This window comes from Camellia sinensis, chromosome 15 (genome assembly GCF_055761805.1).
Source record: "Camellia sinensis isolate YWXY chromosome 15, ASM5576180v1, whole genome shotgun sequence".
Taxonomy (NCBI): Eukaryota; Viridiplantae; Streptophyta; class Magnoliopsida; order Ericales; family Theaceae; genus Camellia; species Camellia sinensis.
The window spans coordinates 22314804-22342649 of NC_138975.1; the positions used below are offsets into that span (position 1 = coordinate 22314804).

Sequence of the window (27846 nt, forward strand, 5' to 3'; positions counted from 1 at the left end):
ACCCCCAAAAAGCCCAAAGGCGCCAAACCAGTACACTCCACTCCATCTCCTCCTCTCCCTCTCTCTGTATCTCCGAACCAAAACACACTCAACAAGAAGAACAAAACCACGTCGTTTTTACACCATGCCTCCATCAAAACCCGCCGAACTAACACCTTATCACTACCACCAAGAACAAGAAGAAGTAAACTACGTCGTTTTACCATTCTATATCCTCCCCGAGTCCTTCCGCCGCCGCAAGCAGCGCCGGTGCCGCCTCATCTCCGCCGCCGCATTCCTCCTCCTCCTCAGCGTCTCCCTCTACTCCCTTTGGCCCTCTGAACCCTACCTCAATCTCTCCCGCCTCCGCCTCCATCGCATTCACATCCACACCGTCCCTTCCATCTCCGTCGACGTCGCATTGAATCTCACCGTCAATGTTCGCAACGTCGATCTCTTCTCGATCGATTACAACTCCATCGTCGTCTCGATCGGGTACAGGGGGAAGCAGCTAGGGCTCGTTACATCGGATCGTGGATACGTGAGACCCAGGGGGTCTTCGTACGTGAACGCTACGCTTGAGCTTGAAGGAGTTGAGGTTCTCTCTGATGTGATTCTCTTGCTTGAAGACTTGGCTAGGGGTTCGATTGCGTTCGATACGGTTACTGAATTTCACGGCAAGCTAGGGTTCTTCTTCTTCGATGTTACTCTCAAGGTAGATTGATTATATACATATATGTATGTATGTATGTATGTATGCAAATGAGTAGTATTTTGATTGTTTGATTCATCAAGTTATTTAATAATCTTTTATCTGTGATTCGTGAAGCATATGGTAGATTTTAGTTTTGAAGTTTATTTCAAAGATGTCTAATAATGATGTACATCTTGTCTGTTGTTGATTAGTATAAAGGAATAAAGTGATTAATACTTTGGAATTTGACAGTCTTTAAAAAAAAAAAAAAAAAAAAAAAAAAGAAAAGAAAAAAGAATGATCGGATTTCTCACCTAAGTCGGAATAAAAAAATGAATCAGCTTGTTTGGTTTGATTGGAATTTTCTGAATTTATTTTTTAAAAAGTTAAATATTTTTGTTTTCTATATATATTTTTTCTGAATTTTTTTGAATAATTACGTAATTTTTTTAATTTTTAGATATATGTAACATAAATATATTTAATTTTTTTAAAATTTTTTACAAAAAAATGTGCAAAAAATAAAGAGAAAATAGAATCTTTGACTTTTTGATATAAATTGTTGATTTTTTTGATTTTTTAAAGTGATTTTTTGACTTTTAAACTAAAACGTGATATTGTCAAACGAGACTTTACATATTATTTTGTATTTAACATTTAACGGGATAATTTAGGTATTATATATATATATATATATTTGTGATTTTGTAGAGAGTAATTTTAATTTCTTACTAAATACCACTTTTGGTAAAACAAATTTTTTTTTTTAACTCCATATCCAGTGTATTAGACCGACTAATCTAATCTCATCCTCCACTTATGAGAGTCCCAAGTAAAGTCAAGACAAAACCCCGTATGTTGTAACAAAACTTAGGCTCTGTTTGGTTTGGAATACAAAATATAGTTCCACTACTGATTTGAGTGTGGTATTTGGTTGCAGCTTTCAAATCATAATTCCACACCTATTTCTTAAAACTCATTTCAAACTATAATCATTACTTTTCAAAACTCATAACCAAACACATAACTCAAAATTCTTTTTAAAACTAAAAAATAACTTAATTTTTATTTTAAATATTTTTTATTTTTTTATTTTAAATATTTTATTTTATTTTATTTGATAGGAATGTTTTTAATATTTTAATTTTCAGAAAAATATTTTAATATTTTGATAATTTAATTGTAAATATTTTGATTTTAAGAATATTTTTAATACTCTTAATATTTTAATTTTCGGAATATTTTTAATATTTTAATTTTCTAAATATTTTTAATATTTTAATTTTATAAATAATTTTAAAATATTTTAAATATTTTTAATGTTTATACAGGCCTAAAAATTGAATTCGCAGAAAAATTAATTGACATAAAATAATTGACATAGAAGTTATTTGAAAAAAAAATTATTTGAAAAAAAATTATTCAAAAAAATTACTTAAAAACAATTAATTGAAAAAAAAAAATCATTTTTTTATTTGAGTATTTTAAAAATAGTTTGGTTATGACTGTTGATCAAAAATACGGATATCGAGTTATGAGTTGTGTGTTTGATTATCAATTATAGGTTGAATTAAGTTTTGAAAACTATTTTGAAAACTCATCACCAAATAAATTTTTTTATTTCACATGTCACATCAAACTTTCAAAACTCAATTCCACATACAATTTAAAACGCAATTCAGCACTCTATTCAAAAATCATAACCAAACAAATTTTCTATACTCAAATCATAATTCCATAACTCATAAACTCAAAATACAACTCATACTCTCAAATCATATTTACAAAACTCTACCAAACGCAACCTTAATTTGTCTTTCTCATCATTTTTTCTTCATTTCTCACTATTACTTAACTTATTAATCATCTAAATAAGTGATGAGGAATTTCATTTTCTCCCTTTTTCTCCTTTTTTTTTTTTTTTTTTCACCAAACCCTTTAATCCAAATGGAGTGTAAGGGAATCAGAAGAAAAAATATGAAGGATGAGTTTTTGGTACAGGAATGGAAAAGAGTTAAAAATGAATTGACTCAACTTTTAAGCATTTTGGATCAATAACTTTAAGTAGAGAGAGATTGAAGTGAATAAAAGGATAACACGGTGTACAAAACTTTTGCTTCCTACTAAAGCAGGATTTAGAGAGAGGTTGAAGTGAATAAAAGAACGACTCAATGCATGAGCCACCTACTTCTTTGCTAAAACAGGGTTTAGGGAGCGTAAGATGTACACAATCTTATTCCATTTTTAGTGAGGTTGTTTTCATGGACTCAAAAATATTAGTTTAGGTTGGGCAAAGATTTAAGTGGAATAAATAAAAGTATTTTCATAGGATAGTTGTAGCGTAGAACATTTTTGGGGGCAAATAAGCCAAGTTACTCATGAGGAGCCCGAGCTAGTATTGTGTACTGCCTCGTTTAATTTCGCTTAGATTACTAGTAGTGAAGCTTGAGTTCACTGAGGTTTTTTTTTTTTTTTTTTTTCTTTTAATTGTTAACAATTATTGTTCTTGTAGCAGTTGGTCTTCTACAACTTCCCATGATCCAATGCACTTTGTAAGGATGGAAAATTGGATTCATGTTGATTGCTTCAGAAAAATAAAGAGATAGGCCAAAAAGAATGTGTGTTAAGGTGGTGAAAGAAGACATGATTGGTTATGCTAACATTTCTACCAAGTCTAAGAAAACTAGTCTTATGCCTTCTATGAAATAATATTCGCTGCATGTTTGTTGTTGTAGCCTAGCTCTCAAGCTGTGAAAGTTTTTGTTTAGTGCTAGGCTTTAATTTGATTGCCTTGCTCGGCCATCTTTCTAGTTCCCCTTGGGAATGTATTGAGCCTCATTGTATATTCTTATTTTTTGTATCAAACTTATGACTTACCTTAACCACCACCCCCCCCCCCCCCCCCCCCCCAAAAAAAAAAAAAAAAAAAAACCTTGATAAAGCTTAATTGTGAGAAAAATTCATGCAACCGACCTTAATTAGTTTGAATTTATGCGAAAATGTTGTGGTAGCTCGTGGTAGCTCTTCCTATTTACCTCATTGCTTTGACTATCATTCTTTTTAGCCTCTCTCTCACCCGTAACAGCTCCAAGATGAATCAAATTACTTCTTGCTAGTGTACTCCTTGGTTTTCTCTGCACTTGATGTGAAAAACCTTGGAGAAACTTTCTACCTTGTCTTTCTAAATTCTACATCTAATGTATTTGTGAATATGGTCATTTTATCTCCAGATAAATAAATTATTGACTGGAACTCAATGTTGATTAAGTATACGTTGAGGATGTTTGAGAATCTCAATTGCGACTAATTACTTTTTTTTTTTTGATTTTTAACAGGCAAAGGTATCATGTGAAGTTCATGTAAATACTCGCAACCAAACAATTATCCGTCAGAATTGTTACCCCGAGGTGAGGCTCAGTTTTTATTTTAAAAAAAATTATTGAAAATAATCAACTAGAAAACTGATGTAATTCTAATCTTAAACACCATACGCGATCAATATAAAAATTTTCAGTCAGTTAGCACCCAAACTCTGTTATACTGACTCTAAATGTTTCTTTGGCCAGTGATCATACTTGGAGGGTGAAGCAGAGCTAAGCTAGAAGGTTCGATGGTGTCAGTGGTCTCTACATCTGTATACATTTAAACAGTTTCTGGTACGCAAAATCCAGAACGCGCATATCATATGATCATATCCCTGTTTCTGTAAAATATAAACATATTAAAAACTGTTGGAAAATCATTGATTGGATGTCATATATATTATATGTGTATATTATTATTTTTCCAGGAAAATATTCCATAAGTTGTGCGAGAACAGTTTCCTGTTTGAGAAAATTACAGTAAGGTATTGAATGGCAATTGGGATAGAGAGTTGAAAGTGTGTATTATTCTTCTATTTTTATTTTTTTATTATTATTAGTTTTTTTCTCTCCACAAACCCATCATTAAAATTCTCTACCCAAAGATAGTTTTTTTTTTTTTTGTTTTTTCCACCCCTCGGCGTGGTCAATGCAGGGGTTTGATACTGTTTTACTACATCAATGGATTTGGAGTTTACTTCCTATTGTGTCAACCATTATAAGCCATCTCTAACAAAATGAATCAAGTTACTTGAGCGTAATTCATATTTAATTCATTAAAAATTCATTTGAGAATTGTTTGTAAAGTTAACAAGTCGAATTTAAACAAAGTTTGAAACTCTCACAAAATTTTGTTTCAAATTACATTACTCAAATTTATATTATCTATTACTCAACTCAAACTTTGCTCGGTACAATTTATCTTCATTGTAAGCTTGACACCATGCTAGAAACATTTCACATGATTAAAAATAATGATGTTAACATTTGTATCAAGGTTTCAAGTAATAGTTGTGGGTGTTGTAACGATAATGGTGGTATTGATGTGGTTGCTTCTATATCAGTGCTTTGTAATGGTTATTGAAACTCTACAAATTTTTATTTTTTGCACAATTTTGTGAAAACTTATAAATGCACGTTTTTTTTTTATTTTAAAATCACATTTATTGAGATATAATATATATATATATATATATATATATATTTAGGATTTTTATATTTTTTTAGACATGATATAACATATTTACTAAATTTTAAAGTATTGTTTTAGAGTCGTTATGAAAAGAGATTTGACATATTTGTATTTTAATATTTAATGATTTTATATGTCGAAAATTCATAATGCATGACTTTACAGTTTATTTTGTTATTATTAGATATATACTTATAATGTTATATTGTGTTTCAAATTTGCAAGTTATATATGTTCAATAAATAAATGGGAATATATTGTTGCGATTTTATCAAACAAACTAACATATGATTCATATATTCCAGTTACAATTACATAAAAAAAAAAATTGTTTAGTCTTTAATGTTGATTGTTTACATTAAAAAAAATTGCTTAACCTTTAATTGTTTGCAATTACATATAAAAAAAGTTGTTTAATTTGTAAGTGAAAACAAAAATTGAAAGATGAGAAAATAAGTAAAAAAAATGGACTTTTAAATGTAGCAGATGCCACCAATATTATGCAACGGCTGTAACAGTGTTATAATCTTAAGTGTCAATGCTACATTAGTAACAAATATGAGTGGTGGAGCCCTTTGAACTAATGCAATAATATGAATGTAGTGATAACAAATGAGATTGTAAATACTTTATAATATACAAATCATGAGCACCCACCATAATCTCAAACTCTTCCTTTTATTTTACACCTCTCTCCTAGCTCTTCCCATGTCACAAACCCCTTGCCCATCGTGATTCTTGCGAGAGAGTGAGAGAATATATCTCGGGTTTCTAGATGTAAATTTAGTACATGTTTGATTGGATGGATTAGAGTATAGGATTAGGATTATTTATCCGTGGGCCTAATTATTCTATGTTTGTTTTAACATTTTGGTTTAAAATTATTAATCCAATGGATAATTAATCTAACAAATTTGTAGGATTATTAGTAATGGAGAAATGTGGAATTATTAATCCTGTGAATAATTTATCCTATTAATTCAATTGGATAGTGAATATCACACTAATTTAATAGGATTATTAATACCTCACTATTAATTTTGTGAATCAAACATAGTCTAGAGTTTAAGAAGGAAGGTAAGAAGAAACAGAATAACGAAGGGGAGAAAGAAGAGCAAAACACCAGTCGTGATTCATAGACGAACTACGAGAATAGATATTGCTATAAAATTATAATAAATAATAAATAACTGAAATGAAAATTCAATAAAACTAGGTAAAAATTATTAGTAGCACCGCACAATAGTCATTATTTTTGATTCTATTGGTTCATGTGAAATTACCTAGTTTTATTTGAACAACTCTCTATTGGTTCTAATAGTCACTATTGTGCGGTGCTACTAACTATTTGAACAACTCTCTATTGGTTCTATTTTCACATGACCCTACAACTGCAATGTAGAGTATCAGATAAAGAATGATATCATTATTTTTTTCATAAAAAATATTTGAAACGCTTAATTTATTGAAAAATGGTAGCCCCTAAATGTTTTATTAATATTTTTATGAATATTTTTATCAAATGTCTCATACTTATGTGAAACATTTGATAAAAATATTAGTAAAATATTTGAGGTCCTTAACATTACTCTAATTTATCACTCTTAAAAATCACTTCTAATGATGTGCTTGACGAGTTTCAAATTTTAATTTATCAAACATTCCATCGTATGAGATCTAATCTCAATGCCATATCATTAGAGATGATATAGGAATAATGCTAGGGACTTAAAATATTTAACTAAATGTGTCACATAAGAAAAATGCTTGGGAGCACTAATTAGTGCTCCCACTAATTAGGTGGCAGTGGGTGCTGCCATTAATGATGTGATATTTTGGTCTTGGAGTTGTATTTATTTATTTATTTATTTTTTTTAATGCATTAGTGCTATTAGTGGTGGTATTTTTAGTGAGATGAATCATTGTTGGTCACATAATGTGGACCCACACAAAACCCTTATGGTATGAGTCCCATACCTATCTAAGACATTTAATAAAACATTTAGGTGCCGTTTGGTAACACTTACGTTTTCAGTTTTTTGTTTATATTTACAAAAATTTAAAAAATTCAAATAAAAACTTGTTTGGTAAAATTTTTGATTTATAAATCAGTGGTCTCAGTTTATAAATTTGGCCAAAAAATGAAAACACAAAAAATGTGTTTCCATTTTAAGTTTTCAGTTTTTTTTTTTACCACCCAATACTAGTCACCACCTGCCACCATTTTCCACCACCGTCTTCCGCCACCACCACTCACCACCCACCTGCCACCACCACCCACCACCCACCCACTCGCCACCACCACCCATCCCTCGCCGCCACCACCACCACCACCACCCACCACCCATCTGCCATCCACCTGCAAACACCCACCACCCGCCACTACCATCCACCGCCCGCCATCACTACCCGCCACCTACTTGCCACCATCACTCACTACCCACCTGTCACCACCATCCACCACTAGCCACCCACCACCACCAGCCACCTACCACCCACCCACCATCCACCACCACCACCACCACCACCACCACCACTACTCACTTGCTACAACCTACTATCCGCCACCGTCACCTACCCACTATCACCCGCCACCTACCCGTCACCACCCGCCATCCGCCATCCGCCACCCACCGCCACCACCCACTACCACTACCACCACCACCACCACCAACTCGCTACCACCCACCACTCGTCCACCGTCACCACCCACCACCCACCACCCGCCATCCGCCACCCACCTGCCACTACCACCTACCACCCGCCACCACTACCACCACCACCTGCTCGCTATCACCCACCACCCGCAACCGTCACCCACCCACCCACCCACCACCACCCAACACCACTAGCTACCCACCACCCACCGTCACCACTTTCCACCACCATCTTCCACCGCCACTTGCCACCATTTGCCATTTCTCACTCTTTTTTTATATTTTTAAATTTTTTAAAACATTTTGTCAATTACTAAACGCGTTTGTAGTTCATGTTTTTTTAAAAATAAACAAAAATCAATTTATAAAATTTTTATAAATATAAATTGAAAACGTAAACGTTACCAAACACACTGTTAACAACTCTAACATTTTTCATCATTTAGAAGTGATAGATTAGGGATGCAGCATTGTTTTTTCATTGTATATAAATAGTCCAAGTTGATGCATGTTACACTCATTTACCACACATAGACCAGCTAGAAAAAATTTCTCAGAACCTCAAAGCCTAACAACACCACTCTTCAGCTGCCATGCACATCGGAGGTTGGTTCAGCTCCGGCAACCGACCCACCGTTAGATGCCAGAGCTTCAGGGAGACATCCGAGACCGAGTACGATAGGTTTCTGCCGGTTAGTTTGCCAGTGACAGGATCTAAAGTACCAATTTGGATAATGATGTGGAGGAAGATCAAGAAACCGAACAAGAATAAGAGGATGATCAAAAAGAAGAGTTTCGAGCATTCAACTACGATGAAGTTCAGTTATGATCCAAACACCTACTCGCAGAATTTTGAAGAGGGATCGATTTGGGATGATCTTGATGATGGTCTCTCTCGGTCCTTCTCGGCTCGGTTTGCTGTTCCTTCAAGGATCTTTCAGAAGAGTGAAGGGATTGATGGATAAATGGGATGAAACAAGAATGATATGTGGTTTTTTAGTTCAAATCTTTGGGAAATTAAATTTGATGTTATGCTTAAAATTGTTGTCTTTTTTTAACTTATTAGTTCAATTTATTTTCGTCTTTCTTCAATGTTTATCAATTTGTTTTTACCATTTAAATGTCACACACTACAAATTAAAACAATAAATCTATTATAAATGTTAAAGTTAAGCTAAAAACAAATCATTTTTTATTAAAAAAAACGTAAAAAAAATACTTATTTTTATTTTTTAGTGAATTTCTTCTCTTTTTTTTTTTTTTGAAATTTTATTAACTTTTGAGGTTTTTTAATTGAGACGATCTATAAAAAGTCAAATTTTTTTACATAATTTTAAAAAAAAATCTGATGAAAAAGGAATATAATTAGAAGTAGCTTCTTCTAAGTAGCTTCTTCTCTATCATCATCATCATCATCTTTTTTTTTTTTTTTGGATTTTTTTTAAATTTTTTTTATTTGTTTTCTTGACTTATAAGCAAGCGAAGATGCTTCGGAGACTTTTTTGGCCCCTTATCTTGACTTTATTTATTATTATTATTATTATTATTATTTTGTTGAAGTAGAAGCAAAAACTATTAACGGCAAAAGGAATCAACAGCATTTGCTTTTCCTTGCTTTTATTTATCATTACTTCAATAATAGTATTAATATTAGTATTAATTTTATATCTACTGAATTTAGTCTCGCTCGAGTTATTTGAATTTTTGCATATCAATTGTTTAACAGGTCATTCGGGTGGATGCGGTTGATATACTAGTTGACAAGAATAACAACCATAGTTAATAAGGGTGACACCGATTATCTGATCAATTATTCGAGAGATCGTCTGGCCACGTCATTCGGGAGGAGTTGAACTTCCTCTATTTTAGTACGCCAAGCATTTTTCTAATGTTATTATACTAGCGTATGCTAGTGCCTTCAGGCATGGTACAGTATAAATAAAAATGACTGAATAAAAAGGGAAAAATAAAAAAATAAACAAATAGAGAAAAAATAAAAATTGGGGAAAATAAAAAAATAAAAACAAAAGAGGGAGGAAAGAAGGAAGGAATGTGAAATCATGGAATCATTCATAGGATTATTCATGAAATCATGAAATGATGGATAAAAAAAGGAAAAAGTAAGAGAGAGAAGCAGAAAAGTAAAAAATATACATGTAGGACATTTTAAAAAAAAATACATCTTAGCCATTGTTTTGTAATTTGAATAGATCTGAACCGCTCAAATATCACAAAAATATGTTAAAAATTTAAAAATCCTCCTACTTTGTTATATAGATTTTATTTTCATTGAAATTAAATAATCACTGTCCTCAAACTTCACACAACACAGCCATATGCATACATTACATAATTTAATAATGAGACTCCAAGGTTTGCATTTTTCTTTTTTTTTCTTTTTTTTTTTTTTCTTCTCATGCCTCTGAGGAGGAAAAGAAATGCTAGGCAAACTTATAATACAATAGGTTCAGGTATAGACATGTGACCACGGATTCTACTGTCATATTTGACTAATAACAACATATTAGTCCGAATAGTTTAATTGAAGTGTTGTTTTATTCTCATATTTTTAATTTGAATAATTTAAATTTTATATTTTTAATTTTGTTAGAATGTAATCTTTCGTTATACGTTGTTAATATTTTATTTAAAAAAATATCACGTACAAAATTAGAAGATTCAAAATAAAATTTAAAAGAAATTGTAGGAACCAGTACTATAATGAATAAGTTACACATGTGGTCCTTATAATTTATTTTTTTAAATTCTATTTTTGGTCTTCTAGTTTTACGTGTGATCTTTTTCCTTTCAAAATTCTAATGTTTAGAATGACTAAATTACAATAAAACTAAAAATGTAAAATTTAAATTGTTCAAATTAAAATTAATTTTTTTTTTTTTTTTACTTAAACTAAAGGGACTAACAATATAATTTACCCTCTATATAATATAATAACGTCATAGAAGTGCTGATTTAAATATAGAGAATATATTACTTAGATAGAAAAAAAAAAAATACACACATATATATAGGGATGAATGCACTCTCACAACTTTATACTTGCACCCCACCACAAATTACACCTTCTATGTTTTTGTAATTTTTTTTTTTTTTTTTTTTTTTTTTTTTTTTTTCTTTCTCCTTCTTACTGTCAAGTAATTTCCCATTTGAATAATAGGCATGACTTAGATAAGCATGTGCTACACTGAGGAACAACATTGAAATGCCTAACCTGCATTTAATGGTTGCTCTTAACTGGCTACTTGTCATTTTTTTGACTTTAATTTTGTACTTTCATTTGGATAATATATAGCTTATCTGCATTAGTGTTGTGGCGTTATACAAGTCATCATATACAGGACAACAACTATTACAGCAATCAATCCCGACTTATTATAAATTAAAAATTGATAATTAAAAATATTTTTTTCATAATTTTCAGATAATTAATTTTTTTTAAAATTTATTTAAACAATTTATATTTAATGAACTATAAATAAAAATTATACCAAACAATCTAATACAAATTCTTAAATTATAAATAACTCATTTAAATTGCACCACACAACCATAATGTAAAGTGGTTTATAAACTCCCGAACACTAGAGTAAAATTACGGGATTCCAAGATATGCCGTTAAACTCGCATGAAATCATGGATCAAGGCAACAAAAAGAATGAGAGAAAAGTCAGACAAACAAAACAAAAAGAATCAAGTTTGTAAATCTAGTAAGTAATTAACAAGGAGAATCATAACTAACAAAATTAACAGGGAGAATTTGTAGTACCAAACAGTTCTCCACTTCTACTTGCATTTTGTTAAGGAAGCATATCTTATTTCCGGTGTATCCAAAAAAAAAAGAAAGTTAAGGAATCCTTTCTTTTAAACTTGCATATACAAAGAAAAATAACCAAGGGGTTAATTTAGTAGATGGAGTGCTTCCTTATTAACCGTGATGTTTGAGTTTGAATTTTATCATTGTACTTCTTATTTCTCTTATATGAGTCATCATTTGGTCCAAAGGTCAGCGGATCTACTAGTTTTTACTCAGTCTAAGTCCGTATCTTGAGTGGACCGACCTAGTCCAAATGAGGCTTGGGCTAGGCCTAGGCCTAGGGTTTGAAGCTTGGTCCAATCTACGAACTTCGTGCAAACAATAAAAAATAAAAAATGGGGAGAAAACGAAAGGAAAAAAAAAAAACTTGAATCTCGACCCATTAAGCTAAGTCTGCGATCGCACCTGTTGGCCTTTGAAAGCCAGCCTACTTGTCCGCAATGACCTTACAAAAAGGACCCCTAGTCCGAACAATGTCCTTACATTAAGAACAACAATTTAATTCGTTCTCATGCTGTTTGGGTAAACAAAAAATGTAATATTTAAGGTAGATAGATACCATTGTGGACACAAGAAAGACCCTAATTATAGAAGCTCTCACTTTCCAGCATGACTTCTCTGTCATGTATGAATGGTCCAATTCTCTGAGTTGATCCCCTAATTCATTCATTGAATTAAAAGCACCTCATCAATCAATTATCCTCCCTTACCAGTGCCAAAGCTTCAAATTAGCAACACAAACAAAACCATCTATCCAAACAATTCATTAATACCTACAAGATAGGAACACAATTCATTATTAGATGAATGTAACGCTGTTAAAATGAAGTCAACTTAGAAGTCAAAACACAAGTGGATACAAACAACAGTGGAAGCAACTCATCAAGAGGCAAACATGATTACATCAGTGGAGCAAAAAGGAAAATAAAAACGAAAAACCGGAGTGTTATTTTCCCATTGATTCCATATAGGGACATAAAAAGGGAAAACCGAGTCAATAATAATATCATGTTCATCAAAATTAAAAACCAAAGAAAAACAAGTTTCTCATTGGAATTAGCTGTCATGACTAGACTCTGGAGAGACCGAAGAAGCTGCCAGTGATCATTACCACAACAAAAGCTAAACCAGAGGAAAGGCCACAGATGACGACTACCACATAGAAACTGCAATCTATGAAAACAGAGGGTATTGTTTGGTAGAATACCAAACTCATTTCCAAAATCTTAACTGCTCCTTTCCAATTTTCCTCCTCTTCCAGCATACCAACTCTTCCTTCTTCCTCAATCTTCTCAGGATCTCTTTGCTTCCCTAACAATCGTAGAAGAACAATTGTTACATCAGTCAGTAGGAGTATATAAAGAGGCCTCGATGTTATGTTGCTCTGTGACTTCACTATATAGCATTTCCCCTCAAATACCTGGCATTGATGTCATGTTTCGTTGGTGTATCAGAATAACCATCTTCACCCTTAAGACCAGCCGCAAAAGCAATAATGTCATCGATGAGATGTATTACATTCAGATATAAGTACTGAATGACATTTTTTGATAACTGCAGGAATTTGAGCTAATATTAAATTTCTTGCTTTGATATCGAAAATTGACACAAGATTACTTCATTGACCTGTGAGAGGGTAATTTTTGGTAAAAATTGGGCCGAGCTATGTGATGGGCTTCGTGGCCCAAAGCACCAAGGCCTTGGTGAAAAGGCCGCAAGGGTATTCCGGCCCAGGAGAGATAAAAGGCACTCCGGCCCAAGCTGTTAGAGTTACTCCGGTCAAGAACGATAGATTTATTTCGGTTCTGAGGAGATGTTGACTCACTCCGGCCCAAGGAGGTGAGATTACTCCGGCTCAAGAAGAGATAGTTACTTCGGCCCAAGGAAGAGTAAAACTACTCCGGTCTGGAGGCAACTCACAGTTAGGCCGGTCTCAGTTAGTCCGGTCGCAGTATGTTCTGGGAAGGCCGGTTTCGGAATTAAACCGGTCGTGACATACAATGGTTAGGTCAGTCAGAACTTGTTACTTGGAAGAGCGGTTCAAATGCACCACGGTTTGTGTATGGGAGAACCAATATATGGTGTGGCAAGAAGAACCGAACTACGGTTAGTATGGCCTATTCTACGGTTCGGCATAGCCAATGTTATTTCGGTCGTGAGGTAGTTCGGCCGAAAAGAAAACCATCCCACTTGGTTTAAGCAGTGGGGGAGGGTGTAAAAGGATAAGCATTATCCTTAGGAGTATGAATCCTAGGAGGACTCTGCATGGAGAAATACAAGTCCTACTAGGATTGTGCCACGGGAAACTTATAAAAGCTCACAAGCATCACCTTGGAGGAGGTAATTGAACACAATCTTTCTGAGAACTTAGAGCTTTGTCTATTTGTCAAGTTTTCTGACTTAGGCATCGGAGAGGTTTCCGGCACACACCCGCCGGCTAGCTCACGTTTGTGTTTTCAGGTGACAAAGCGACGTCGTACGGAGGAGCGTGGACTTGGTCAACAGGATTATACGAGGAGAATTATTTCCTCCCCGTACAACCTGATATCATTTAGCTCATCACCCGATTATATATCAATTGCCACCCTATGTCCTGAAGACAAGTTATGCAGGTTTAGGGTAATATCTGCAAATAAATACATTTAAACTAGAGAAATTTCTGTTACCCCATAAATGATTCGTAACTTGAATTCAAAACAATAATGCTAGATTTCAAATGCATTGATCGATCCAAAGCGCAGCAAGAAATGCAATCCTATTCTGACATTCTGCAAAGCTAAGGCACTCTAAGCCAAACCCTTGATGTCCTCACAGTTATAAATGAAACAATATTTAAACTTGAACAACAAAACAAATGCATATACACCAATCATATGCTAATGCTCGTTGTCATTTCCCTTGCACTAGTTTTTTTTTTTTTTTTTTGGTGTGTGTGTGGCAAAAGGAATCAAGTTAATGTGTCATATAATGAAAGCGTGGGAAAAGGTGATAGAATGCAGATTGCGAGATATAACTGAGGTGTTAGAGAATCAATTTGGATTTATGCCTGGTAGGTCAACAATGGAAGCGATCTATCTTTTGAGGAGAGTAATAGAAAAGTATAGAGAAAAGAAAAAAAACATTCATATGGCGTTTATTGACCTTAAGAAAGCATATGATAGAGTGCTTCAGGATATAATATGGTGGGTGTTAGCAAAGAAAGGGGTGACAAAATGTTACATTGATGTGATTAGGGACATGTATGAAGGGGTGGTGACCACTATTAGATTGCCTGCTGGAGAGACAAATGAATTTTCTATCACTGCAGAGTTACACCAAGGATCTACATTAAGGCCTTATCTTTTTGCTTTAGTTATGAATGAGTTGACGAAAAATATTCAAGATGGTGTGCCATGGTGTATGCTTTTTGCAAACGATATAGTGCTAGTGGATGAGACTAGAGAAAGAGTTAATACAAAGTTGGAGATTTGGAGAAAAGCTCTTAAATCTAAAGGATTCCGGATAAGTAGAATTAAGATAGAGCACATGAAGTGTAAATTTAGTAACAGTAACAATGAAAGTAGAGGAGAAGCGAAAATTGAGAATCAAGAACTGCCTAAGAGTGAACATTTTCGTTATTTAGGGTCAATTATCACAACGGCGGGGGAGATTGATGTGGATGTGACCCATAGGATTAAGGCAGGATGGTGTAAGTGGAGAAGTGCGTCTAGGGTACTGTGCGATAAACGAATACCCACTAGACTTAAAGGTAAGTTTTACAGAATGACTATTAGACCAGGGATGTTGTATGGGATGGAGTGTTGGGCAACCAAGAAACAATATGTAGATAAGATGAGTGTGGCAGAGATGAGAATGCTAAAGTGGATGTGTAGCAAGACTAGACAAGACAGAATTTGTAATGAGTGTATTCGGGAATGGGTAGGAGTAGCACCGATAGAAGATAAGTTGAGAGAGAATCGATTGAGATGGTTTGGTTATATTCAACGGAGACCAACAGATGCAGTAGTAAGGAGATGCAATACTGTAACGGTAGATGGAAGTGTTAGGGGACGGGATAGACCTAGATTAACGTTGGTTAGCGTTGTAAATAGAGATATGGATCTACTTAATTTGATTTACGAAATGGCCTTTGATAAGGCCGCGTGGAAAAGAAAGATTCATGTAGTCAACCCCATTTGATGGGACTTAAGGCTTGGTTTGGTTTGGTTTTGGCAAAAGGAAACATGCAGGACGATTTTCAAGTTGCAGTGAAGGAGGTTTAAAGATCAACCATGAGAATAGTCAAATTGTTTGACAAGGGAACTTCATTCGGATTCCTAAATGGATTTTTAACTATAGTGCTATTTGGGACTTCCACCAGGTCCAAACCAACTGGAGATAAGATGAAGAAGTAAAAGACACAGGCCGGTTGTTTTTGACATATAGAGTAGGAATCCACAAATTTTTTCAAATTTTGGAATCATGTTCTTTCCTTGTATGTGTTGTCCAAACTCAACTTGATACCTTAGAACATCTCCAACGTTTACTCTTTTTTTTTTCTCATCAAATTTGAGTAAAAGGTTCATCTAATATCGAATGTTCCAATAGACGATTTGCATTTTTCATCAAAGCACTGGTCGACCGGAAGGATGACTGGGCAGATGTTTGGCCGGTCGACCAGTTTGTGTAAATTAACCAACACTTTTACGGCAATTTTGCAAGGAAGAGGTTGTTCGGGAGGATGTCCAATTCAACGATCACTTACAAATTTGATATGGAAGGATAAAGTTACATTGATTTGATGAAAAAAGTAACTCTTTCTTTATTTGATATCAATTTGATATTTAGATATTTATCATCAAATTTAAAATTTGATGAAGCGTTGGAGACACTCTTATAACAACTAGATTTCTTTCATATAAAGAAGAATTAGATTTAGTGGTTTTCTTGTTTATTGTTTAGAAAGTGAACAAGTATTCTATATAGGAATGGCAATGGGGGTAATGGGGTGGATATTAATTCCCCATCCTCATTCCCCTATAATAAATTTTCCCCATTCCCCATTTCCCATTCCCCATTCCCTATGGGTACCATCCTCCCCATTTTTTAATGGGTATGGATTTTCCCCAACCCACTTTAATCCCCATTTTTATTTTTTATATTTAATGTTAACAACCACTTTCTTTTTTTTTTTTTTTGTAAGATTCACAACAAAAACTAAATATACCTTCAATCTTTTTTCTTTCTTTTTTAATATATTTAATGTTAACAATTTTTTTTTTTTTTTTTTTATTTATTTATTTTTTTAAGGTTCACAACAAAAGTTAAATATACCTTCAATCTTTTTTTCTTTCTTTTTTAATATATTTAATGTTAACAATTTTATTTATTTATTTATTTATTTATTTTTTATTTATTTATTTTTTTTAAGGTTCACAACAAAAGTTAAATATACCTTCAATCTTTTTTCTGTCTTTTTTAATATATTTAATGTTAACAATTTTTTTTTTTTTTTAAAGGTTCACAACAAAAGTTAAATATACCTTCAATCTTTTTTCTTTCTTTTTTAATATATTTAATGTTAACAACTTTCTTGTTTTTCTTTTGTCTTTTTTTTATAAAGGTTTTAGCTAAATATACCTTCAATCTTTTTTCTTTCTTTTTTAATATATTTAATGTTAACAACTTATTTTTTTATTTATTTTTTTAAGGTTCACAACAAAAGCTAAATATACATTCAATCTTATTTTATTTTATTTGATTCAACAACAAAATCAAATACACATTAATTAATTAATTAAAAAGTTTGTTTTATAATAATCAAATATATAATTTTGAGACAATCAAAAAGTTTGTTTGAAGAAAGTGTTATAAGACTCATATTAAATTGCATCAGGGCATAAACAAGGAATTGTTAGCCACGGACAATTTAGACATTAAACCATATTTCTCTTAGCAAATTTGAACCATTCATTTGAATTTATCCAAAATCTAATTATACCTTTAACAAATCTGAACCACTCATTTTAAGATATCTATGCATTACCACACTCAATCCATCCTCCATCTTCTTCCTTTAGTCCCCCACGAATTTTGTTGTTTGTTACTTTTAAAAAATAAAAAATGTTTTTTCAATTAAATTTTTACTAATTTCACAACATCATCACCACTATTCTCACTTTCACTGTCACACTACCATCACCATAGCCACTATCATCATCACTGCCGCCATCACCCCACCACTATGTAACAATTTCTACTTTCACATTCGTTCCATCACCACCACCACGAAATATAAAAAAATATATTTTGAATTTTTTTTATAAAAAATATTTTTCATTAAAAAATATTTTCTATCTAAATAAATGAAGCATAACATTGGGAAACAAGCTGATTTCAGTTAAATCTGTTCATAACTAAGAAAAATTCTTTTAATTTAAAAAAAATTATTTAGTATGACTTTGTATCCCCTTTTTGTTTTTCTAGCAAATAAATCTTTGTACCCATCATTTCTAACCAATCACAACTCATGCTTGTTTTGATTCTCTACAATTTCCTTATTTTCAAATACATTCATATATATATATATATATATATATATATATATGTTGTATAAATTGTGTGATAACATAAAACAAATAGATTCATACTCATTAATTGAAATTTCAGAACAAGCAAACCATTCTGAAAATTACAATACACAACAAAATAAAATAACATAGAAAAGCAAACCGAAACCTACACTAGACAGTGTCCTTAATTTTTTTTAAATAAATTTAAAAAATTCTAGATATGCATAAAATTTGACAAGAATAATGTGACAATGTTAATTAATGTGTATTTGATTTTATTGTTGAGCCAAATAAAATAAAATAAGATTGAATGTATAGCTTTGGTTGTGAATCTTAAAAAAAAAAAAAAAAAAAAATGGTTGTGAACCTTAAAAAAAAAATTAAATGTATATTTAGCTTTGGTTGTGAATCTTAAAAAAAAAAAAAAAAAATTGGTTGTGAACCTTAAAAAAAAATTAAAAAAAGAAAAAAGATTAAATGTATATTTAGCTTTGGTTGTGAATTTTAAAAATTAAAAAAAAAAATGGTTGTGAACCTTAAAAAAAAAAAAAAAAAAAATTGGAGGTATATTTAGCTTTGGTTGTGGATCTTAAAAAAAAAAAAAATTTTTTTTGGTTGTGAACTTGAAAAAATAAATAAAAAAAAAAAAGAAAAAAGATTGAATGTATATTTAGTTTTGGTTGTGAATCTTAAAAAAAAAAAAAAAAAAAAAAAAAAACATATGGGGAAATTAGTGGGTACCCATCCCCTGTGGATATTTAAAGAATATCACCTACCCTACCCAATGGATAAGAAAAAGAGAGAAAAACCTATGTATTTGGGTTGGATCTCCATGGATACCCACAGGATAGGTTATCCATTGCCATCCCTAATTCTATATTTCAATTAGGTGACGTGAGTTTAGGCCATGCTATGTAAATCTGTTTACAATGTTTTTACACCAATCAATAGAAAAAAGAAAGAAAGCAAGACATAAAACGCACAACTCAATATATTTTTAAAACCTTACCGCACAAATTCAATTCCCAGAAAACGCACATAAAATGGTTAAGTGAATGAATAAAGAAAATGTTTAAGGGCCACAATTTTTGTGGCCACAATGGCTCAAAACTGTCAAAACGACGTCGTTTTTGGTGTAAAACATGCCAAAATGACGTCGTTTTGACAGTTTTGAGCCATTGTGGCCACAAAAATTGTGGCCCTCTAGCATTGTTGAATGAATAAACATGTCACATCGGGTAAATAACAAGCAATTGGTCTTCAAAATCAAGATGGAGACAGGTTTGGAATACGCCCCGTGACCATAGCCAATCAATCTGACCCTTTGTCCACGATCCTCCTCCTTCTAGCTTCACTTCCACTCATCCCACCACCGCCGTCGCCGCCACCGTCGCCACCAAGAGGCAGTTGGGGGCTCCGTTATAACACGACGTCCTAGGATGATGACAACAACAACCATGTAGTTTTATTTGTGGTTTAAATTATAGGAATTGGAAGTTAGTCTTGGTAAAATTGTCATTAAAAAATATATATTTTGACAATATTTTTTTATATGTTATTAAAAATTGATAATTATTAATTTTATTTTTGTCACGATTGTTATAAATTGTCTATAAATTATCGTTAAAACTTATAATTAGTAACATTTTCCTATAATGAAATTTTCAAATTATTGCCGAAAGTTGAAAATTAGCGATTTTTTTGTGATATTTTTTTAAACTGTCGCTAAAATTTACAATTAGTGACTTTTTTTGTGATAATTTTCAAATTGACGCTGAAAATTAAGAATTAGTGACTTTTTTTTATTAGTATTTGATGAAAAATGTCATTAATTGTCGCATGATCTATTGGACAATAATGTTGTGTTTGGTTGGGGAATTTGAGAAGTGATTCGGAAATAGAAAGGAAAAATGTGTATGGAATTAGGTAAAATATACGTATATTTTATTCACATTTCACCTATCTTTTTTCTTTCCCTTTCTAAATTCTTTTCCAAGTCCTCTAACCAAACACAACGTAAATTCACCTAATAGGACTTACCTACAGTAAATGCCCCTTGATTATACAAACACTCCTAAATTACTGTTGAATATCATTTGGATAATTACATTTTTTACTTACGTTTCGTTTGTTTAGACTGTTTAGACGCAAAAATATTTTTGTGAAGAAAATATTTTCTATTTTTGATAGTGGTGGTGATGGTGAAATGAAGGTGGAGGTGGAGGTGGAGGTGGAGGTGGAGGTGATGTCATGGCAGTAGGGCGGTGACGACAGTAATGGTAACAATGGCTGTAGTGATGGTGTGGTGGTAGAGGTGAGAGTGGTTGCGATAGTGTAGTGACATTAATAAAATTTTGATTTGAAAAATATTTTTTACCTTTTAAAAGTAAAAAACGTTGAGTGATACTAGGGACCCCAAATAATTTACCAAATTTTCTACCGAACCTCTCACATGGGGTAGAAAATTTGGTAAATTATTTGGGACTCATAACATTTTTCAAAAACATTTTTTGCCCATATAGGCTTTTTTTTTTGTTGACCATAAAAAATATTTTTTTTGTTAATTTTCATTTTCTATTATACCAAACATCAAAAAATACAAAAAATATTTTCCAAAAAATGTTTTCTGTCCAAATAAATGAAGCGTTATATAGTTTGATTTAAATTTCACTTTAATCTTTATAGTTTCAATGTGAACAATTTTCAGTTCACATTCAATTTTCTCCATTCAAATTTTTGTTACTTTTTTATACGTGTATATCTAAGATCTTAAATATTTCAACATTATTAATTTCTTTAGAAGACTCATAAATATTTCAAAATTATTTATTTCTTCCTTCAACTTCAACTTGAGTAGAATGATCAAATTAAAATTGAATTTAAAATATAGAGATGAAATTGTTCAAATTGAAATAATTAAAAATAAAATAAAATTTAGGGGTTAAAAATGTAATTTATCTACATCATTTTTATTCTCAACTTTAATATCTTACATTTAGCCACAAAAATGTAATTTAAGCCTCTGTTTGGCAAGATGGTTTTCAGGCTTTTTTGGCTATTTTAGCCACAAAAAACTTAATAGGCTATTTTAGCCATAACAAACAAAACATCACATCCAACCTATAATCATTACATTCTTCTCTCACAAAAAAAGTCAAAAAAGCCAAAAAGCCAAAAAGTCCTTCCCAAACCAAGCTTTTTAGCCCAGGCTAAAATAGCCAAAAAAGCCAAAAAGCCAACCTACTTCCCAAACCAAGCCTTAGACTCTTTAATTATAAAATTCATAGTGGTTTAAAATTCGGAATGTTTCAAATCTTGTACCATGAAAAGGTTCAAAACGACTAATTTGTTTATCTGAAACAAGTTTATGTGATTTACATATTCACCCATTTTTTATTTTTTATTTTTTTAATGTGATTTACACGAAATAAGTCTGTATAATGTAAAATGTAGAACAGTTAACCCTAATTGTATGATGTAAAAACTAGTTTATTCAAAATTTTACAACATGAGAAATTAGGCTGATATTTATACCATCACATACGCCAAGGTAAGAGTTTGTCATTTTTTAGATTTTTTCAAAGAATATTGATTTATTCCTTTAATTTTGCTCTCCTAGTTCCACTCTTAATGATGTGAAATTAGGGAGACTAAACATGAGAAAGAAAAGAGAATAAGACCCCTTTATATGCGAGCGGATCCTCTAGAGTTAATTCTCTAGAGTGATCTCCTAAAGTGGTTGATCGAACGGCGTAGAATCAAACTCACCAAAACGACGTCGTTTTGGTGAGTATTTTGAAAAAAAAAAAAAAAAAAATTCAGATTTTTTGAAGCTTTTTTTTGCAGATCAACAATGGAATGCGGAAGTTTCGAGCTCCACCAATCTCTCACCGGGAACGGCCACACTCTCACGGATAACCCCCACAACTTCTCCCTCTCAAAACCATGGCCAATCCTTCCGTCGTACCTCCCATGGTCTCTCAACCCCAACGTCCCCTTCAGATCCTGCGAATCCTACTTCGGCAACGGCTTCACTCGCCGGATCGATCTCCTCAAATCCTCGCTCTCCCATCACCGGACTGGAGGCTGGTTTCGGTGCTTCTACAGTGAGACGTTGCGGAGCTCGATTTGTGAAGGCGGGAGGGTTCGGATGCATCCGGACAAGATTAGGATGTCGATTGGGGGAGAGAGGTTGGAGGCGGTGATGGGGAGGGGAGAGGATGAGGAGTTGCCGGTGTTCGAATCGGGAGCTTTTGATGTTGAGGTTGTGGATCGATCGAGTCATGGAAGGAAGCTTGTGGATGATGAGTTTCTTAATCAGTATGTGCAGTTTGGTGCGGATTCGCAGCACACGATGCGTGGTTTGGTCGATTCGGTCAAGTTAGTTGGTGCTAGTGACTTCCAATGCTCTGAGGTTAGTAATTTATCAACAAGTTTTAGATGTGTTGTCATAAATTCCACTACTCTGAATTGCTAACTACTTCTTTTACATGTTGATGATGATTTATTTAGCTTTGATTTAATTTTGTCTTGCGATTTGGGACTTGAGTTAATCTGATTTGGGTTGTTGGGTTGTGATGATGATGATAAATGGAAGCCATTGTTGATCTGCAGAAAAAACTTCAAAAAATCTGATTTTTTTTTTCAAAATACTCACCAAAACGACGTCGTTTTGGTGAGTTTGATTCTGAGCCGTTCGATCAACTACTTTAGGAGATCACTCTAGAGAATTAACTCTAGAGGATCCGCTCGCCCCTTTATATGGAAGTGGGTCACATCATTAGACGTGAAATTTGGGATACAAAATATGTGGCACAAAATATCCTTATATGTGAAGATTAAAATTGTCGTTGACATCTCATTTTTTGGATTTCTCCAAAACATTCTTATAGTAGTTACATAGACAATTATGCGCTAAATTAACCCCTCCCCCCTCCCTTTTTTTTTTGGTGTTTTTTTGTTAACTTCAAATTTTTTTAAATTTATTTTAAATTTAATTATACAATTTATAATCTTACTTTTTAAAAATAAAATGATCATATATGCACACCTGCTATGATTTCTAGTAGTGTAATGTGTAAACCTAACCTTCAAAATTCAAAGGCTTTCTTGCTTTTCAACTCTTTAATCATTATCTTTTTAATTCTTGGGATAATATTTGATAAATAAATTAAAAACAATTATAAGTCAACAATATGCAAGTGAAATGCGATCTCATGCAAGTGTGAATTGTGCATGACAGTTCTCGCTTTCATCCCTTTACACTTTATTAATTTATATTTATTTTTCTCATTTTCTCGTATGTTTCTAGATTATTTTCTTCTTTTTTTTTTTTTTAATTTTTCTTATCTTGTCAATAAAATATATATATATATATATATATAAACTTCAAATGAAATGACCATGCTTGATTTTTGGTCTATAATTAAGGCCAAGTTTGGAAATATTAAACAAGTGCACTTTTTGACTTTTTATAAAATATGGGTTGGATTTAGGTTGGGTTTGAAGTGATGTGTTAGAGAGGTGATGTGACTTAAATAAGATGATGTGACTTAAATAAGATAGTGACTTTTTGACTTTTTGAATTTTTTGGAGGATGTCAAACTTGGCCTAAATGTCCACCATATTAATTAAACTGTGATGATTTTTTTTTTTTTTGGAGTGGCTTAAGAAAAATGCTTGGGATCCATATTTTGGAAATTTCATAATCTCCTTTAGATCTAAATTATTGATGTATGTATGATATTTATCCATATATGTGCAGAGTTCATACTATTAATGATTGAAATTAAAAAGAGTTATAAAATCTCAAAAATTAGAGATCTCAATAATCATTGTTGACTTAAACTGTGATGATTGTTTGTGATTAAAGTCAATTGTAACGTTCTGACAAACATTCCTAGATGAAAGTCAAAAAAGGAACAAGGATCTTTGGGCACAACAGTGACGGTGATGTCTCTGTTTAAGATGTATTATGATCTTATTTTTATGATCTAAACCGTTCATATTGTAGGGTTTGTTGATTACTTCAGCCTTACCAAAAATTATATTAATCGGATATCAATAACTATATGATCGAATTGCATATTGTTTATACTATTTCTCAAAAGAAAAACTTATTATTTATTTTTTTGGTTATCGATCATATAGTTGTTGATATCCGATTAATATAATTTTTGATAAGCATGAAGTAATCAACAAACCCTATAAAATAAACGGTTTAGATCATAAAAATAAGATCATAATACACTTTAAACAGAGATATCACAGTCACTGTTGTGTTTTTGAACACAACAGTGACCCTTCTCCGTCAAAAAAATAGGCCTACGAGCTGGGCCTAACTTAGCCCAAGTATTTTCAATTTCAAATTAATATCTGTAGGTTTGACTAATCACCATATTAACAACCAATATATATATATATATATATATATCAATATATATCATATACAGTAGCATATAAAAACAAGTCGCTTAAGTTCACAAAATAGGAGGGACACTTATTAATTATAGTATTTTTTTTTTCATAACTAACAATAAGAGGATAATAATAATTTTTGAATTAATATTAAGTACAAAAAAGTAAATTAATTGTTACAAAAGTATTTTACATAAAATTTTACAATTAACTTCGAGTAAAATCGAAAGGAAAGTATTACGTGTAACTAGTTTATCATGAACAATATAAAAAAGTCATATATTTAAATCGTAAAATAAATTATTTAATAATGTAAATCAAATTTTTACAAAATTTGAGTAAAAATATCATATAATAGTGATATCACGTTATTATTGACATATGATATTACCAACCAATAGTAAAACAACATATGAAAGGTGAACTCCACATGCAAATATAACTAATACTCTAGTAATTTTTACATATATATAGTGAGATTAATTATATTTGCATATCAATAATGATGGATATTACATTTATAGACTTTTTCACAAATTTTTTGTGCATAAAAATATAATTTGTTTTAGTCACTTCATTTTCAATAAAACAATCACTATCGTTTTTTTAAATTTAAAAATATCCTTAATATTTTATTTTAAATATTATTTTTGTTTAAAATTTTATTTATATACATATGTAAAAAAAAAATTAAAAAATCCGGGGGAGGGGGGCACGTGACTCCCCTAATCCCCATGTGGCTCCGCCACTGTCCACAATCATCATTGTTTTGTTGCATAAATAATCAAATTATGACTATCTAACTTTCTGCGATACAAAAAAAAAAAATGACTTTCCTTATACGAAAAATTATGACTATAAATCAGAACTATTCACAAATAGCTTAAATTATATTATTAACTAACCAAAACAAGCTTAGATGTTGAGATCAAGCTTGTCATAAGTCAAACAGTGAAGATGCTAATAGCTTTAACTTAATTAGACTTATGAAGCCTCCGTTTGGGAAGTGGGTTGACTTTTTAGTTTTTTGGCTTTTTTGGCTATTTTAGCCTGGGCTAAAAAGTTTGGTTTGGGAAGGACTTTTTGACTTTTTTTTGTGAGAGAAGAATGTAATGATTATGGGTAGGATGTGATGTTTTATTTTTTGTGGCTAAAATAGCCTATTTTATCTTTTGTGGCTAAAATAGCCAAAAAAGCCCGAAAAAACCCTTCCCAAACGGACCCGAAATAGTTGAAGATATAAAAACTATTTATTGATTAAGACATTTTAAATGTAGTATAAAAATGAGGGATTGCAAAATGTTATTTACTCTTAAGTATGATTCTCAAAATTCCCACATGGCAACAATTATGCAGAGCCTAATAGTGAATAAAATAGAGCTTGATCAAATATATAACTGTCAACTTATTACAAAGACTAGTTTTAAGCATAAGCCAAGCCCAAGTTCAACTTCATATCATAAAAATAGAAGTAATTGTCACTAATAAACAAACTAGAAAAATAAAATCAAAGAGATTAGTTCTTGCCATTGCTAATTGGAAATTGAAAGGAAAAATACGTGTCCTAGTTGAAGAAGGGTGATGTTGATAGTTGATACCACGATTTTTAAGGAGGGATTGGATTGTCGCTAATTGACTTGGCTAATTGCATTGTCCAATCTAGCTCACTGTGGGCCCCATTTCAAATTCATTTTAATTATTCCAACTGTTGATTTTGTAGAAGTTGAGTAAAACATCTTTATAAAAAATCAAATTGATTATATATCGGTAGCTACTTGGTTGAATTGTTATTGTTTGAAAAAACGAATATTGTGCATAATCATATTGTTTGCTCATTATTTTTCAAACACGTGTGAGACTTTATTTTATTAAGGTGTCGTTTGAAAACAGGTTATTTTAGTAACTTTTGATTTTTTATGAAAAGATGTACAGAAAAATGTAGAGAGAGATATAACAATTTATAGCAACTTTTTGACCTTTTTGGCTAAAATGTTAAGCCCCCAAATCTGTTGAAAATTTGGGATATTTGGCAATTTAAATTTTTTGAGACTTTCTTGGCGAGTCTTAAGCGACAGATTAAGTAGCTTAATAGTTGAACCATTTCATATTGTTTTCCCTTCCAAATACTAACATGAATATGATGGATCTTATTATCTAAATCAATCAAAAGAGAGGAATGCACCATATCATCATATTCCTATCAACGTGTAAAAATTACTCCAAATTAAGATAGTTTTGTTGGAAACAATCACTGTATTGGGTTTCAATTTTCTAAAAATTCACTACAAGAAAAAACACTTTTGTCGGCTAAATTTTTGGTCGCCAAAAGGCACGTTTTAGTCGGCGAAGGTTTTTAGCGACTAAAAGTTTTAGTCGCTACGTTAGTCGGTGACCAATTGTTAGAGAAGGTTTTTGGCGACTAAAAAAATTTTAGTTGCCAAAAGTGATAAATTGCTGACCATTTTTTTTGTCGCTAAAAGCATTGAAGTAAAATTATCTATCATAGTTTCAGCGACTAAAAGTTTTTGTCGCCAAAAGTTAAGAATTATCTTCTAAGACTAAAATTTTAGTTGGCAAATATTTTTTTTATGTCACATTATTGTTGTTTAGCTACTAAATATTTTAGTTGCCTAAAGTTTAATTTTTTTTCCACTACTAAATTTTTAGTCACCGAAAGTCTGATTTGTTTTTGCCCACTAACCCTTTAGTTGCCAAAAATGACTTGTTGTTCAGGTTATTTTTGTTTAGCTACTAAATAATTTAGTCACCTAATGTTTGATTTTTTTTTGCTACTAAACTTTTAATAGCCTAATATCTGACTTGTTTTTACCTACTAAACCTTCTATCATGACTAAATAAATCTTCTATCATAGTGGTGCCATGAAGAATTAGTATTAACACTTACTTTTTATCTCACAACATAGGTACAAGAACATGACAAAGGGCTACAATAAAGAGAGAGTGAATTATGAGTAGGGTTTTTCATTACAACGAGTACTAAGTCATAATTATCAAATTGATTAAATTTTTCTTATAAAAAATTACATGCCAAATTTTTATACATAATAAAATATTCAAATTATAAAACCAAACTAATAATAACATTTTCTGAAATTCATATTTGAATTCCAAAGATATAAGTGTAGAACTTAAGACGGA

General features: G+C 31.8%; 1 protein-coding gene and 1 pseudogene across 1 annotated transcript; both read left to right on the forward strand.

Annotated features, from left to right (window-relative positions):
• LOC114277875 (uncharacterized) lies at window positions 1-4561 on the forward strand. Its single transcript, XM_028219825.2, has 3 exons — window positions 1-694; window positions 4009-4080; window positions 4240-4561. The coding sequence occupies exons 1-3, from the start codon at window positions 125-127 to the stop codon at window positions 4240-4242; spliced, it is 645 nt and encodes a 214-aa protein (XP_028075626.2). The 5' UTR covers window positions 1-124; the 3' UTR covers window positions 4243-4561.
• A 17562-nt stretch (window positions 4562-22123) lies between these two features.
• Window positions 22124-22788, forward strand: LOC145812849 (beta-1,2-xylosyltransferase pseudogene; annotated as a pseudogene).
• Window positions 22789-27846: the final 5058 nt, after the last annotated feature.